Source organism: Carettochelys insculpta, chromosome 1, assembly GCF_033958435.1.
Source record: "Carettochelys insculpta isolate YL-2023 chromosome 1, ASM3395843v1, whole genome shotgun sequence".
NCBI classification, from domain to species: Eukaryota; Metazoa; Chordata; order Testudines; family Carettochelyidae; genus Carettochelys; species Carettochelys insculpta.
This window is the reverse complement of record NC_134137.1, coordinates 163,019,142-163,035,486: the sequence shown is the minus strand read 5'-3', so window position 1 is coordinate 163,035,486 and position 16,345 is coordinate 163,019,142. Positions and strand designations below refer to the sequence as shown.

At 37.9% G+C, this 16,345-nt stretch overlaps 1 protein-coding gene across 11 annotated transcripts in view; it reads left to right on the top strand.

The window, feature by feature from the left end:
* The window catches only part of DMD (dystrophin), a 2,199,436-nt gene that overhangs the window by 884,661 nt on the left and 1,298,430 nt on the right, over window positions 1–16,345 (top strand). For all 11 annotated transcript variants that reach the window (XM_074994601.1, XM_074994607.1, XM_074994584.1 and 8 more), the window contains 2 exons: window positions 1,296–1,419; window positions 11,026–11,113. In XM_074994601.1, coding sequence (XP_074850702.1) covers window positions 1,296–1,419; window positions 11,026–11,113 — 212 coding nt within the window. The remainder of the gene's footprint in view (window positions 1–1,295; window positions 1,420–11,025; window positions 11,114–16,345) is intronic.

The following is a 16,345-nucleotide window of genomic DNA, read 5'->3' as shown; positions in this document are numbered from 1 at the left end:
TCTGAAGTGATTTGATTTTGGTTTCTGTACAGCAGCTGTTTCAGTCCCAGTGTTTTAGATAGACTCTTCTTTGCATTCTTTTTCCACCTGTGCTGGCAACAGGACTGGAGAGGGAAACAAACCTCTAGGCCATTGGGGTAGAAACTAAATTAACTTGCAGCTTTAGGGCTCCTTAAAGCTTCACAGCACCTTAAGTCCCTGCATGAAATCAAACTGGTTTTAAATGCACCTTCATTTTGAATTCCTCTCTGTCTGCATGACAAAGGTGAATATCAGTGTTGCAGGGCATGGTGGAGGAATAAAACTTTTAAAAACAGCTGTAAAATTAAGTACTGAAGTGTGTGTGTAGCGGGAACTGAGGGAAATTAATTCCAAGTGGTACTAAATTTTTAATTTCCTAACATGACACAGTTTTTTGAGGGGGTTGGAGATGTGTATGTGTTAAGGGTCTGCTGGTAACTGAGGCAAACATAAATCAATTGGGAAAGACTCCCACCTCAGGACTGCATTCTTCACATGGTTAGAATCAGTAACAATGTGGTATAACTGTTACAAGTGCATCCACAATCCTAAGGAGAACCCTTCCTCTCTAATGTAGACAGTAGTGCTGGGTCTACATGGAGACGTCCTGCCGGCAGCTTCATGTTATTGAGCAGTCTCGCAATTGCAAATGGCTGCTCATTAGCATAGCCGTGCAAGATCTCATTCTCAGCAGAAGGGGTTGCTGGCTGTAAAGAGGCATAAAGGGCTGGTGACAGGGTTTTTGCTTGCAGAGGCACATCCACAAGGCCTCTTTACTGCCAGCAGCCCCCTCTGCCGAGAGCAAGATCTCGCATGGCTATGCTAATGAGATGCATGAATATGCTAATGAGCAGCTATTTGTAAGTGTGAGACTGCTTATTAGCATGAAGCTGCCAGCAGGACATCTCCATGTAGACCAAGCCTAGGGGTTTTGCTAAATTGTCTAAGATGTGAAAATCGTTCTTTGCATATTTTACAAAACAAGTTAGCTAGTAAATCTGGAAATGCAGGAGGAAAAGCGAAGTTGTCTGTTCAGTGGACAGATGAATTATAATGAAAAAGGAAGCATTTGTAACTTTGCAGATTGGGTCCTAAGATTTACAGTTGATAAGTTTTTATGGTATCTTAGAGCTTCTGTTTCTGTGGGAAGTCATTGCTTTTCTCATGATTTAATCATACTTCTGGTTGAAACACTTAGTATAATATCTTTGCTGTGATTGTTAATTTGTCCTGTATATAAAGAAAAGATTTCTTTTTATTTCTCTGTATCTTAGGTTTGATGTTGATACAACAGAACTACACAGTTGGATGACTCGCTCAGAAGCAGTACTTCAGAGTCCCGAGTTTGCAATATATAGAAAAGAAGGCAACCTGTCAGACCTCACAGAAAGAGTCAATGTAGGAAAATACACTCTTATATGCACTTGTCCAATTTATACTAACTCTTCAATGTCCACATTGAAAAAAGTTGAATCTAGATTGACAAACATTCATCGAATATACACAGTCAAATGTTCAGAATTCCTCATTTATTTTGTGCATCCCAGATTTTGCCTGCCATATTGATATATATTGTGCCTGAAGTGGTGTTCATCAACACATCCAACTTGTATTTTTAACTTGTACTGCTGATTTGTGGAATTCTAAATGACAGCAGAATTAAGGTTTTTTATTTATAGCACACTCTGTATATACCCATACTACTATTAGTTTTAGTATTTTTATATTTGCTTTCCTCCCCTTTTAGTGTGATACTAAGTAACACTATAGTGTATGTCAAGGAAGAATCAGTAGATCATCCTAATGACAGTGTTCTAATAAAGATTCCAAATATTAATAATCATAATGTACAGTGGAATTTAACCAGCTCTGGTCATAGAAGCATGGAATGCTTGAAAACGGATTCTTGAATCTTTTATAACCTGAGTGATGGTTTTGCAATGTGTAAGCCATAGCACTATGCGCATTTTCTACACACTTTGAATATGGCTACACTGCATTCTGCTTTTGAAAGTGGAATGCAAATGAGAGAGATTGAAAATGCAAATGAAGTGCTCATTTACATATCCTGTGCTTCATTTGCATATTTTCTCACAATCTCACTTCTGGAAGAGGCTTTTCCAGAAGCAAAGACAGCCATGTGGATGGGGTTCCTTCAAGAACAAACTCCATTTTTGAAAGAAACCGTCTTCCAATTCTGTTTCTGAAAGAAGGGTTCTTTTGAAAATGGGATTTGTTTTCAAAGGAATCCTGTCTACACATGTGTTTTTGCTTCTGGAAAAGCTTCTTCCAGAAGTGAGATTGTGCGAGAATATGCAAATATGGCATGTGATATGTAAATACACACCTCATTTGCATTTCTGATCTCACTCATTTGCATTCTGCTTCTGAAAGCATAATGCAGTGTAGATGTAGCCTTTGAGTTTAGCCTGTTAGACTCTAAAATATTTGAACACTTGGAAATAATTTGATTTTAGAAAATATTTGCAAAAATCTGCTTTATTCTGAGTATGAGATTATATCTAGTTAGCTATTACATGCAAAGCCTATGATATTTTCAGACTGTGTTTGGCAAATGGGAGAACTGTGTCAACAATAAAACATTTCTGCCATTTGTTCCTGTCAGTGTCTCCATCTTAAATCAGCTCCAATAACATGATGGAACATTGAATTTCAAGCCATTTAAAGGCTGAAGTACCTTTTTAAAGGTTTCTTGTTATCTCGTATAGTGATTTGTGTTTAATCAATAATCTTCATGGCAATACTGGAAAAAAGCCCTGAGTAGTATACAATATACTGAATGCAGCTTTCTGATGCAACATGCTCATCTTTGTGTGCTTGGAAGTACATTTTTCTGAAGTTAAAAAAAAATATTTCATTTTCGCTTTCTGCTATATTCATCCTAAAATGTGCACCTCCTACACCTGGAGCACACTTATCTGGCAACATACCTTATCTGGTAGGACAAGGGAAGTTCCTGAACCAGAGATACTGGGCAGAAGACCAAGCAGTTGGCAGCCCTGCAGTGGGCAGCAAGACGGGGCCATAGGTGTCATCCCCAGCAGCCCTGTGGGCAACCAGAGCTGGTGTGCTGGCTTCCCCTGGCTGCCCAGGGCAGCATTGGAGCTCCAGGGCTGGGGCCAGGGAGCTGGCTGCAGTGATGAACAGACCAGAGAGCTGGGGAGCTATGGCCAGAGGCAGCCAGGAGCCAAGGAGCATTAACATCCCCTGGTCTGGCAAAATCCATCATTCAGGGCCACTGAGGTCCCAAGGGTGCCAGACCGGATAGGTGCAACCTATATTAAAAAGCAAAACTTGTGTGATACATGCAGAAGATATGAGAGATGCAGACATTCAGATATCAGTGTGATTGGGACAATTTAATTCATAAAGAGAGAGAGGCTTTTCTGAGTGCTTCACCCATTATACAATTTAAAAAAAAAATTGATGGTTCATTTCCATATTCTCCCCTTATTTCTTCAGCAGTGACAAAAATAATTGTTGCTTTCCCCAGTATTTTTTTTTCCCTTCGGAGGAACATAACCACTTCAAAGTTGTCCGGTTGACTCTCACCCTGATCTTTGGAATTATTCTGAACACAATCAGAGGCCCTTAGCCAATAACAACCCCCTTTCATAATGTCAGTTATAATGCTTCATAATATCCTGAAGGGATTCAGGAGCCATGGTTCACCACCCTCCTCCTTTCCTTCCTTTGCTCCCAAGGAGGCAGTGATCTGTGTCCCAGCAAATGAGAGATGGAGGTAGGTGAACCACAGACTCTTTTCTGCTCCCATCTGGGGTTCTGAGATGAGCTTACTCCAGCCTGTGTTGGGACTTGTATACTAGCTCTTCTTTTGTTGATGGTGAGACAGAGTATTAGGGGGTGGGAGGTCAGTAGCTGCACCTTTTAAAATCTCTTTGCTGAGACAAATGATGAGACTGTGTTGTGTTGGATTAAATTCCTGCATGGTCTCCATTGTGGTCCTTCCAGACAATGTGAGATTGGAAGTTGGGTTCAAGGGTTTATAACAGGATCTTTCAGATCCTCCCTAGATCAGCTTAGAAAGTGAATAGCAGCATCACTGAGAAGCTTGTTTCCAATTACTTTTACTGGAAAACAGTACAGAAAAGAAAGCTTTCTGAGATGAAGGGGATCAAAGATTAGAATATGTGGTAGGGTAAAAAAGGTCTTCCTCTTCGAAAAGAAATGGGAGAAATAACAAAAGTTAATATCACCTGTTAACACTGAACATTGTCTTTAGAAGACCTCAGCTAATTTAGGGTATTTTTCATTATTCTTTTAGAAGGTTGCCATGTTGCCTTGGGTAATTCCACGTTTAAGGGTTTACAAGTTGCAGGTGCCAAAAGGTTCTGAATCCTTTAGTTGATATCAAGATAGGGGAAATTCTTAAAGGTCACTGTGGTGATGGCTAACAGTTGGAATCTGTACCAGACACTGTTCAGCTGCTGGCAGAAGTGAAGTAAGGGATTGTTTTTATACAGCCAGATTTGAAAACTTGCCCATACTTGATTTTTTTTTTCCCCAGACACAGAACTGTCTCTTTGCTTGGAAATGGAAGCACAGGTGGGACGGGGCAGCCAGCACCTTAAATTAACAAAAGCTTTCACAAGTGCCGGCTGCCAGTTGTCACTTTAATTTCTGTAGAAATAAGGGTCAGAACAAGAAAAGAAGACGATGGTGTCTGGTTTACTTGCTGAAATCTGCATTTGCAGAGTCAGAAAAAATCAGCTCTTGGCTACGACAATTTAGTTATAAATGTTAAGACCAAAGAAGTCAAGCATTATTGAAATGATGATTCAATGAGGCTGTCTATATACATGCATTATACGGCTATGTGCACAAACCTGTAATTATATATAGGCCCATGTACACTTGTGCATAGGTACACACCTACTGGGCTCTTATTCACATACACACAGGAAGAGGGAGAGGTTATGGACCTGATCCAGAATCCACTGAAGTCAGTAGTTGGTATTTTCTTAGATTTATTTTGCCCCTTTTTGGTGCTTTATCAGGAATACATAGGTATGTGTTAAGGTTTCATTATGGGATGACTATATAAACAACCCAGATAATCTAAAATGAATGCCAAAAAAATTTACCCCATACTACATCTTCATGAATTTCATATGTGATGTGTACATTGCAGAAGCAATTTTAGCAATGATTTCTAGTGCTCCTTGTGTCCCCTCATCCATATTGGCAGGCTCCTCTGTTACTGTGAATCCAAATCTGAATGGCTCAAGTGGAGAAAATAATTAAAACTAACGAGACAGAAAAACTTCAGAAGTCACCAAGTAGCCAAGGTTGAGACTATATCAGTAATTTAATAATAAAAATCTGTACAGTGATGTAGTTAGCTTAAAAAAGTAAAATTTAGAAGTCTGGAAATTCAGTGTTAAGTTTAAACTTTCCAGAAATCCAAGCTTTAAGCATATAAATTCACAATACTCAATACAATACTCAAACCACTTATTTTTGTCCCCTTATCAATCTCAAATTCTTAATTCTCTTTCATTCCTTTCATACCTACTTTACAGGTGTGCTGTGTTTTTGTAAGGAAGTTGAACTCTGCAGCCTGTACGTTAGAGCTTGTCCACTTAGTTTAGTGCACAACACTGTGAATTCACACCATACCTTGCAATGTACTACCTGACTATTTATAGAAGCCCTAAGGATTTGAACAGATGCTCTCATTGTACAGCTTGCTGCTGAGGTCTCAGAATGGGAAATTGGACAGTAGTGATTTAAAGTTGGCTTAATGTTTCCATTGTAGACATGGTAAATGTGCATACAATGTTGGATAACTGGTTACCATATAAATTCTTATGATTCAACAGTAGCTTCCCGCTATTACTAGTACTATTCCCGCTCCACATTGTGGAGTGAGGAAATTGACCAAATCAAGGATTTTAAAATATTTAAGTGTTATTGTGGATTTTGACATACCGCTGTTTTATTAAGAAAACAGCATTTTAAATGTTGATAACTGTAAACTGAAACTGTTATATATGAATACGATACACTACTATGATATTCTACTTTTGCTAGATTATCATGAAGGGATGGGGCATGACCCATTGGCTCATGCGTGGGCATAGTAAGTCTAGGCATGAGGAGATTTCTACTTCTGACTAGAAAATAGATGCACATTGTTTTTGCTAATATCACATATCTGTTTAAAAGCAAATAGAGCACTTGCAAAATACCCACACATAAAGACGGTTGCCAAGTAAAGTTGATTGGAAAAATCAGTATTTTTCTTGCATAATGCACATTTGAAATTTTCCATTGGAAACTCCAGTTTTCTCCTGTAGGAAATTTCGAACCACTTCCCAATACTTAGCTATTTTTTCCAATTTTTTTCCAGTGGAACCCACTGGGAAATAAGAATAAAAAGTGGGAAAGTAAGGAAAATACATGTTTTACTTTTAAATAGAACGTGTTCACATTTGAATTTTAACACACTACTTAAATATGCAAGTGTTAGTTTCTTTCAAAGTCACACTTTCCGTATTGTATTACTCTTTGCAAACTGGCAGAAGTTGGCAAATAATAATGCGTGGGAGAAGTAGTTTTTCTCACACTTTCTGATGTTTCATAGTTTTGCTAATTGAAGCATAATCAAGAATTGAGGGAACATTTACATTTAAAAATAGAAAAAAATATTTTAAGGAAGAATTTTCACACTGCTTTGGAAAGAGACTGCTAAACTCTCTATTATATTCAAATTCAACACATTAACATGTGATTTGAACCGGGATGCAAATTTTCTGGGACACTATAGGGGCTCTTTTGCATGCTTGGCTTTATCTAAATCTTGACTTCCCCTGCCCCTCTGCCACCCCTCTGCTCTCTGATTTGCTCACCTTGATAATTTTTTTTTTCTGATTTGTCAACTTTGATTACTATTTTTGGTTCTCTATGACTTAAATATTGAGTCTGTTCTGGTATGGCTCTGGTCTGAAGAAGTGGGTCTGTCTCACGAAAGCTCACCAAAAAAATTATTTTGTTAGTCTTTAAAGTGCTACTTTACTGCTTTTTTGTTTTGATATTATATAGACTAGCACAGTTTCTCTGTGTTTTTAAAGTGAGGAAATTTTTCCACAAATATTTTTTTTCCAAAATGTTTTATTTTTTCCAGAAAAAAAGTAAAAGATGAAAAACTGACAATATTTTATGTAAAAATATTGATTTTTTAAAAAGTCCTATTTTCCAATGAATAAGGTTTTTGTCAGAAAATGTATGGCTACTCCTGCTGTTAAGGTTCTGATACATAGCACATAAAGTTTGGGGGGGATGGCACAGTGGTTGGCACATTGGCCTCCCAAATCTAGGGTTGTGAGCTCAATCCTTGAGGGGAGCCACTTAGAGATCTGGGGTAAATACATTTAAAAAGAAAACAAACAAAAAAAAAACCTGCCAGGGATGGGGGTAGGTACTGCTGTAAGTGCACAGGAGAGGACTCAATGATCTTGGAAGGTCCATTCCAGTTCTATGAGATAGGCATATCTCCATACATTAAAATTAAGGTTTTCTGCACAACCTTAGCCTTGCACATCTTGTATAGTCAATTAGCCTTGGGTCCAGAAGAGAACTGCCTCATTCACTAAAAGGATGAGGAATGCACGCTGAATGAAGCAGGGTTGAAGAGATTAAATGAGAGAGGTGTTGACAGTAATCCTGTCTCATTAAATGCAGAGATGGGTGATACACCATTTATGAGATATGGGAAAGTAAGTTGTGAAGCCATCCATAAATATTAAGAGGTATTTCATTCACTGTGCAATTTTGAGCCTGAAGAATTAATAACATTGGAAACTATGGAAAAATGTGATCTTGCTCTTAAAAACTGTATCTCAATAATGCATGGACATGAGGTAGCAGAATTTGTTTGGTTGGCAGGCCTTATTTGGCATTTTCAGACATTTTAATACAATCTGAACATTATATTTATGAGCTTTTAATATGGATACATGTACACATAAGGATGTGTATGTGTGATACACACCCATTCATGTGGCATTTATGTGAAAATGAAGTCATGTAATACCTCAGTTCATCCTGCAACTTTGACTTTCATCTACCCTCTGCTCCTTATCCAGCATTTGTGGGATTTATTGTCACCTTACCCCCGGTCAGCTTTAAAAAATAATCTATTTAGAAAAGAAGTATCAGACAATCAAGGTGACAATCATTATTTATTTGACTGCATAAGCACCTAGGAGCCTACCATCCAATTTTGCTAAGCACTGTACATGTACCTAATGAAGAGAAAGTCCTACCAATGTATAATTTAGGAATAAGACAGACAACGGGTGGATATATCAGAGAGCTGGTGGGATAAAAATGAGACAAAGTTAATCAGAGTCAAAAAGCAGCAGTAAATGTTTTCTCCTGCTGCTCTCAAAGTAGCTACCTCTGGACTCAGAAGGTGAATATTGTTTTGGACCATTGACATGTTTTCTACATGTGTAACAATGGCAGTATTATGAAAGTCTATTATCTTCTGGAAATGGGATCTCTTTACCATATGGAAGGGAAGTCTCGGAACTTCTGTCTGGCTGTGGCAGGGTTTAAGATCACAGATTTAAATGACTTTTTAATTTTTATAACTAAAAACAATCAGTAGTCCATATATAAATATATCAAACTTGATATAAATATACTTATTTGAAGAACTTTTATGGCTCCTTCTAAGTTCTCTACAGTTAAACTAATGGTAACCACATCACCTGGTTTTATAGGCAGGCTAGTACAGAAAAAATAAATAAAAACTCCCATGGCCCTTTTTAAAGATCTCTGATGTGCATTTCTACAATAGTTTTTTTTTTTTAATACATACACAGATACCACAACACACTGACATGCATTAGTTCATAACCTCTGTGTGTGTTTGTGTATAAATGCATAAGAAAACATATGCTTACCAAACACAAGGCATTCCCAAACCTAATTCCTCCCTGAATATCAATCCTTATCTTCATTTTTTACAGATAAGTAATTGTCACAAAATTAAATTAATTTACATATTTCTATAAAATTTAGCATATTGTTTAAAGTGGATTTTTAAAATTCTCTGTGTGTGTATATCTATATCTAAGATATAAATTCATGATCAAATGGACAGTGAGGTAGTAGTAGGCCTTGGGTATATGTGAATAAGACTGTATGAGGCTATAGAATGTGATTCTTTGCAGCCCCAGGCTTGATATAAGATAGGCTTCATCTGCTACATTGGCATCACAGAGGACTTCACATGGTCAGGATTCCATCTCTGTGTATTCCATTTTAGAAGCAGGACTTAAATTCATTTTAACAATACACCTTGAAAATGTTTTTACTAAATCCCCCAGTTTTGTTTCCTTTCATTTTTATACACTTCATTTTGGTATAAAAATATACCCAAATTTTCATGGAAAAATGAAAAGAATTTTGCTCAAAAATTCAATGTTAATATAAATTATTCTCTTTTAGCATTATAATTTTGAAGAAGTGAGAACCAACTGTGAATAAATTTGAGGTATTTTGAGCATTATTGGTAATTCGCCCTCTGGTGGTTGTGATATACAAATTAGATATCAGCTCCACTGAAAAGTATTGATTTTCGACAGATAATTCAGTGCATTGAATATTATAAAATAAATGTGTTTAGGGATACTTGAAGTCCAGTATCGTTTAAAAAGACTGTTTATATAAAGTGCATTCACACACATGCTTACATATAAACACTTTTTTTTTAGTTATTTAATGCGCTGAGTTATCTGTTGAATACCAATAGTTTTCTGTGGAGAAGATATCTAACTTGTATCTTATATATAGCTACATAAATAAGAAGTGTAATTTTAGTCATCTAAACCTATACTTGGGTATCTAAACAGTGCCATAATTTATTGGGCTTCATTGCAAGATGTGAAGGCTCTCAGAAGTGTTTATAGTCAAGCCATTTAAAGTATGTCTTCACTGCACATTCAGTGAGAGTGATCACCTCATGGGTTGGACAAGCCACATGGCAGAGTCCAGCATGAGTTATTTTGTTCTCACTGGTGCTCTGCTCACTTCATGGGACTTTGGGTGCACATCTCAAGGATCTTCTGTGCTGCAGTAAGATAAGCCCCTCTGATTTCTCCCACTGAATGTTGAGACAGCTTTTCTGTCCTGGATACATAGGGCAGTTGTAGAATGGCATAGGAAGACTGTCAGCACTCAAATGACAAGCACACATTCTTACAGCAACATATACAATGTATTGGCGTAAGTACAAGCAGACTGTAAGTTATACCTTAGCTGTGCCAGCTAGCCCAGTTTTAAAACACCACTAAACATCACTAAGGAGGTTTTATGTGTAGATAAGAGACTAGGGATAGTATTTGAGTAAAAGTTCAAGTTAACTCATCAGTGAAATCATACTTTAAGTATACCTTAATAAGGATTAGGATACCTAATTTTAGCCATGAAAGTTTGAAAATGTTGGCTAATACACAGTAAGCAAATAAGTCAGAGCCATAGGAGGAATCCTGCAGTGCTCTGAGCTATCCTGTAAAAGAGGATGCAAACCTCCAGTTATGTTGAAATCTGTGGGAATTGGGGTCACACAGGGCCTTGAAGATTGAAACCTCATATTGCTCTATATGAAACTCATGAATAATACACAGCGTTTTTTTCATTCTCAGACCCTGACTTTGAACAATTTCCATTCTGTATGGAAATACCTGTGAATTTATCTATAAAGTGCCTATATGTATTGTTTCCAAATAATCCTGTCATGCTTGCATGTAGAGATTTAGGTGTTTGATCTTTCTTTCCTAAAGTTATGTGGCTAGAAGCATATATACAAGTTTGTGATGTTTGTTCTGTGACCAAATCAAGAGGTTAGGAAGGCGATTTGACAGGGTAAAAAGAATTCAAAGCAGCAGAGGATGTAGAGATTAATTATATGGCATCTTCAAAAGCTGTAAATTCTCACCTTTCCTGTTACAGGCCATTGAACGAGAGAAGCCTGAAAAGCACAGGAAACTACAAGACACCAGCAGATCAGCTGAGGCCCTGGTGGAACAGATGGTGAATGGTAATGGCATAAATGTTGAATTAGATGATGATCTTAGGGGTGAAATAAATATACAAGGACTATGTTAGCAAAACACTTTCTGGATGGAATAGTAAGTTAATTTTACTTTATATTTTTATCATACTGTTTGGAGTCACTCACCATTGAGAGAGCCAATCTCAGGACAAACTGTCTGAAAAAAAAGCAGACACCCCAAAGTGATTTTATATTTTATAATTTGATTCCAGTAAGCTAGTAACAAATGTGCACACCTGGATTGTTATCCCTGTCTAAGCATGGAGTCACAGACACTCTTCTAACTCTCCAGCCCCTCTTTGCCACCCAGAAAAACTGAACTTCATTATGAAAGGTTAGTAGAAGAAAAATAACCTCACCTTAGGTTACTCCTTACCTGAAAATGTCAGTCACCTGAGATCAGTGGATATCCTGGATCTCACACGAAAGATAATTCTGGCAGACAATTTCTCTACTAAACTAACTAGATGTTTATTCATGAAAGAAAGTAAATGAGTTATTTGGGAGTCTGAAACAGGTACAGTGAATTAAGAGGTGAGTGAGAGTTTGTAAATCCAATATAGCAGAAATGTAGCGGTAGGATCTCTGCGCATTTTTTCAGTATTCCCCCCTGTTAAAATCCAAAATAGAGATATAACAGATACAAGATTGCAAGAGATACAAGGTGGGATCCATTCTTATAGCTGTTTTATTTTATTTATTTTTCCGCTGGAAAGAAATGTAGCAAATATCTGCATCACAGCATGCACCTTTTTTCTCTGTTGACTAAATTAGGACTGGATCTGAGCATTTCCCATTGTTGAACACCAATTCCAGTTTTCTTTGGCTATGGTTACACTACAGTGACACTACTGTCTACTGTCAGAAGAGATGTTCCAACAAAACTTCTATCAACAGATCACATTTAAACATAAAAGTGGATTGATCTTCTGATCCACTCTGCTGACAAAAGGCACCTTGTAGCGTCTACACAGCTTTTTTGTCTACACAACAGTTTCTGTTGACAAAACGCATTTTGGGTGCATCTACACTAGCCATTACATTTGAAATCCAGGTCAAAAGACTGAGGTCTTTTTTGAAGTAGGTCCTCCGTTCCCAGGATGGGAAGAGTGCCCTCATTCAAAAGATAATTTCAGAAGAGAGCAAGTGTAGATGCTCTGCGGCCTGCTCTTTCGAAAGAGGGAATCCTCCATGGTGGTGATCAGCTGGCAGGAGGTGGCACCACTCACAGCACAGACAGAGCTCTATGGCTCCAACGTCTGGCTGCACTTGTGGATGCAGGGTCCCAGAAGCCCTCAGGCAGGAAGCTGAGAGCATGCAGGCAGCAGGGAGCCCACACTCCATTTATTTTATAATGTTCTTAACTTAAAAGTCTGCTGGCAAACTGAAAGAGGGAAGCAAGGTATGGGCGTTTGTGAGTGGACTTCAGATTGTTACAGTGATTTAGGGTAAAACACTATATCAAAAGGAATAGTCAGTGAACTTGTAATGGGAGGTTATAAAATGATTGCAAAATGAATTTGTAATGTTGAAACTCTTACACTGCTACTGTGATATGGAGGACATTTATTAGTATGCCTAATTGAAGTTGCCATTCCAAATATACTTATGAGTCATGAGCACTGGAAAACAAAGGCAATATTGCATTATTTTATCTTGGATCCAAGGCAAATGATAAACAGACTTCAAGAGGAAGACTTCATGTTAAATGGCAGTCCCAAAGTAGCTGCATGTAAAGTTCTATGTAATTAAAAATACTCTAACACAATTTGTTATGCACAGTACACAAGATAATAAAATTAATGGATGCACTTCAGGTGATGATCTGTGTCTTCTGGGTACGATATATTTATTCACTGAGTATATTGGGGTGGTTGAGAATATAAAATGTGAAAGGATTATGATTCATTATCCCTGAATTTTTAGCATATTAGCACTGAATTGGTTTTGCATTGCTGGTTGTACATGGTTGTCAGGTTTTTTTGTTTTTTTATGTGTAACTTCCAGAAAATAATAAGTGAGAGGGAAAATGATGTTAACAATATGGATCCAAAGGTTATAAACTTTCATAGACTGAAATGAAATAAACACCATTCACAGAACCATAGAACTGTACAAATGGAAGGGACTTTTATAGGTTATCTAGACCAGTCCTATGCATTCATGGCAGGACTAAGCATTATCTAGATCACCCCTTACAAGTGATTATCAAACTTGCTATTAAAAATCTCCAGTAATAGGAATTCCAGAGCCTCCCTAGGTAATTTGTTCCAGTACTTAACTAACTCAACCAGAAGCTTTTTTTTTCTTTTTCTCTAAATCTTCAACCCAGAATGCTTTTGTTGCAGTTTAAGCCCATTGCTGCTTCTCCTATCCTCAGTGGTTGAGGACAACAATTTTTTCTCCCTCCTCCTTGTAAGAACCTATTGTATACTTGAAAATTATAATGTCTTCTGTCTTTCCTGTTTTGTTTTGTTTTGTTTTTTTTTCAGTTTTTCCTCATAGGTTAAGGTTTTAAAATCTTTAATTCTCTTGTTTGCTTTTTTTTTTCCAGTCTTTCTCCAATTTGTCCACATCTTTTCTGAAATCCTGTGGCACCCAGAACACAATACTTCAGTTGTGTCCCTATAAGCACAGATTAGAGTGCAAAAATAACTTCCTGTGTCTTGCTTATAACACTCCAGCTAATACATGCCACAGTGATGTTCACTTTTTTGCAATGGTGTTTCACTGTTCACTCATACTTGGATTGTCATCTTCTATGAACTAGACCCAGAACTAATCCCTTTGAGACTCCACTCTATTAGCTCTTTCAGCTTAAGTGAACCACGGATAACTACTCAGAGGCTGGGTCTACACTTGCCCTCAACTTTGAAGGGGGCATGTTAATCAGGGTGATGGGAGATTACTAATTAAGTGCTACGGTGAATATGCAGCACTTCATTAGGTTAATTCTCCCCCACGGCAACTTTGAAGTGTTAGACTTTGAAGTGGCAGCATGCATGTAGCCACGGACACTTTGAAGTGCCTTTACTCCTCAAAATTTTGGGGAGTAAAGGCACTTAGAAGTGCCTACGGCTACATGCATGCCAGCACTTCAAAGTTGCCGTGGGGGAGAATTAGCCTAAGGAAGTGCTACGTATTCACTGCAGCACTTCATTAGTAATCTCTCATTGCCCTGATTAACATGCCCCCATTTGAAGTTGGGGGCAAGTGTAGACAAGCCCAGAGTGCATAATGGTATTATTCTGATTTGTTTTGAATTTATGTCTAAGTTCTTGGGACCATAAGAGACCTTAATACCCCTCTGCCTAAAGTCAAAGGAGAAGCCAAAAGATCCTTTAATGTGCTGGGAACATGAATATATCAGACACAGTGTCTGGACATAAATTAATGGAACTTTACTAACTTCAGAATTTTCAGCCTACCTAAACAAGTTGACAAGGACTGGGGACTCAAAATAAGAAGAAGAGGTGGAAAGAGTCCTCCAGAGGGCTACAACCAGACCCTCACCTGGAATGTACCACTTCCCAGTCCTAGAAGAAAATGTGACGGGGAGAAAACTGTCAATGAATCACAGATAGTCCAAGGTTGTGGCCCCCTTGCATACATAACTGTGGTCCGAATGAACACCTTAGTGTCAAATTCATAGTAGTCAGAGGACAGCACTAGTAGTATTTTAAAATAACTTTCTTACTTATCACAAATGAAATCATAGGCAGTGTCCACTAGGCCTATGGTTAGTTAAGGATATATTGTCACAGCCCTTGGGCATTCTTTATGGTTCTCACACATTTAATGAATGTATTGCTACACAGAACTCATGCCCAAATCTAAGGGCAGTATGGAACCAATTGTTGAAACAAGCCTTTTGGTTTATTGTAGCATAGCAACCTGTGTACCTGCACTATATTATTAGTGCACTTAATTTTGCTATTGATGAGTTTTTGCCCACATGCTGACCATTAAAAAAAAAACCAAAACCCTCTCTATTTGGTCTCCATGTGCAGGCTTATGCCACGACCTTTCGCTTAGTCATATGCTAATTACATATTAATATGTGCCAAGTGCAGCTGCTTGCCCCAAACCCATTAATGCCAAAAATGCCAGGTCAAAAACACCAATGAATCTTGCTATGTGGTTTTAGAAGTGTATTCAATAGATTTACCTTTTCTGTCTTCTCGTCCTTCTGTGCCTCCCAAAAAATGCATCAGAGTAACTGTTTATCTTACAGTTCTCATATTCCCCTAAATCTGTCATCTGTCTTTGACCCAAACCCAAACTCTGCTGTTCCCTCTCCCAAATACCAGCCTTTTGTTTGTTTGAGTGAGTCTGTACTATGACAGTAATCACATCTGAATGGAAGCGCTGGCCAAGCAATGTAGACCAGCATGGCATCTTCTTACATGTGTAACTCCTGGCTTATTTTTTAAAATAATTCACCATTTGCTTGGGGTGAGAAAGGAAGAAATATTCTAGAGGTAGAAAATGACATGTCCTGGGGCACTGTTGTTCCAGCCAGCTTCACATAATGTATGGCAAATGATATGCAATGCAGTGGCCCAGAATTGGCTCCAGTGTAGAGTATGGCTGAGAACTGGAGAGCTGCATGAAGAAACTGAGTAGCGTGGCAGAGCCCAAAATATTGTTGAGTATAAAAGTTCAAGTCCTGGGAGATTTTAACATGACTTGTAAAGTGTTGTTGCATATTCCTAAAAATACAAAGATCTTTTTAGAACAGAAGATCTCTGTAAATTGTTGTTTAATTACATGGCAGTGAACCCCTGCCCCCGCATCATTGATAGTGCCTCTCATTGTGATAGGCAGTGTACAAACATAAGAACATACAGAAGAACCTAAGATTGACTATATTGGTTCAGACCAAAGGTCCATCTAGCCCAGTGGCCAATGCCAGGTGCCTCAGATGGAATGACCAGAACAGGCAATGCTCCATTCTGCCCCTTCTTACTCCCCAAAAGCATGCAAGAGGTAATATGACTGTTTGCATTACAGCTTTTTTCCATCTGATATCTTCATAGAATCTGATGTCTATAGCCTCCTGATATCCGTAGCAAATATGGGTTACTCAAATTAATGGTAGTACTCTGGTTAGTTTTGAATTTGTCTAAATGCCAGATTTCAGAAAAATTATGAGTTATGCTTGGGAAAATCCTTTGCTTTACTTTTGATACTTGTATTGTTCAGTGTGACGCCCCA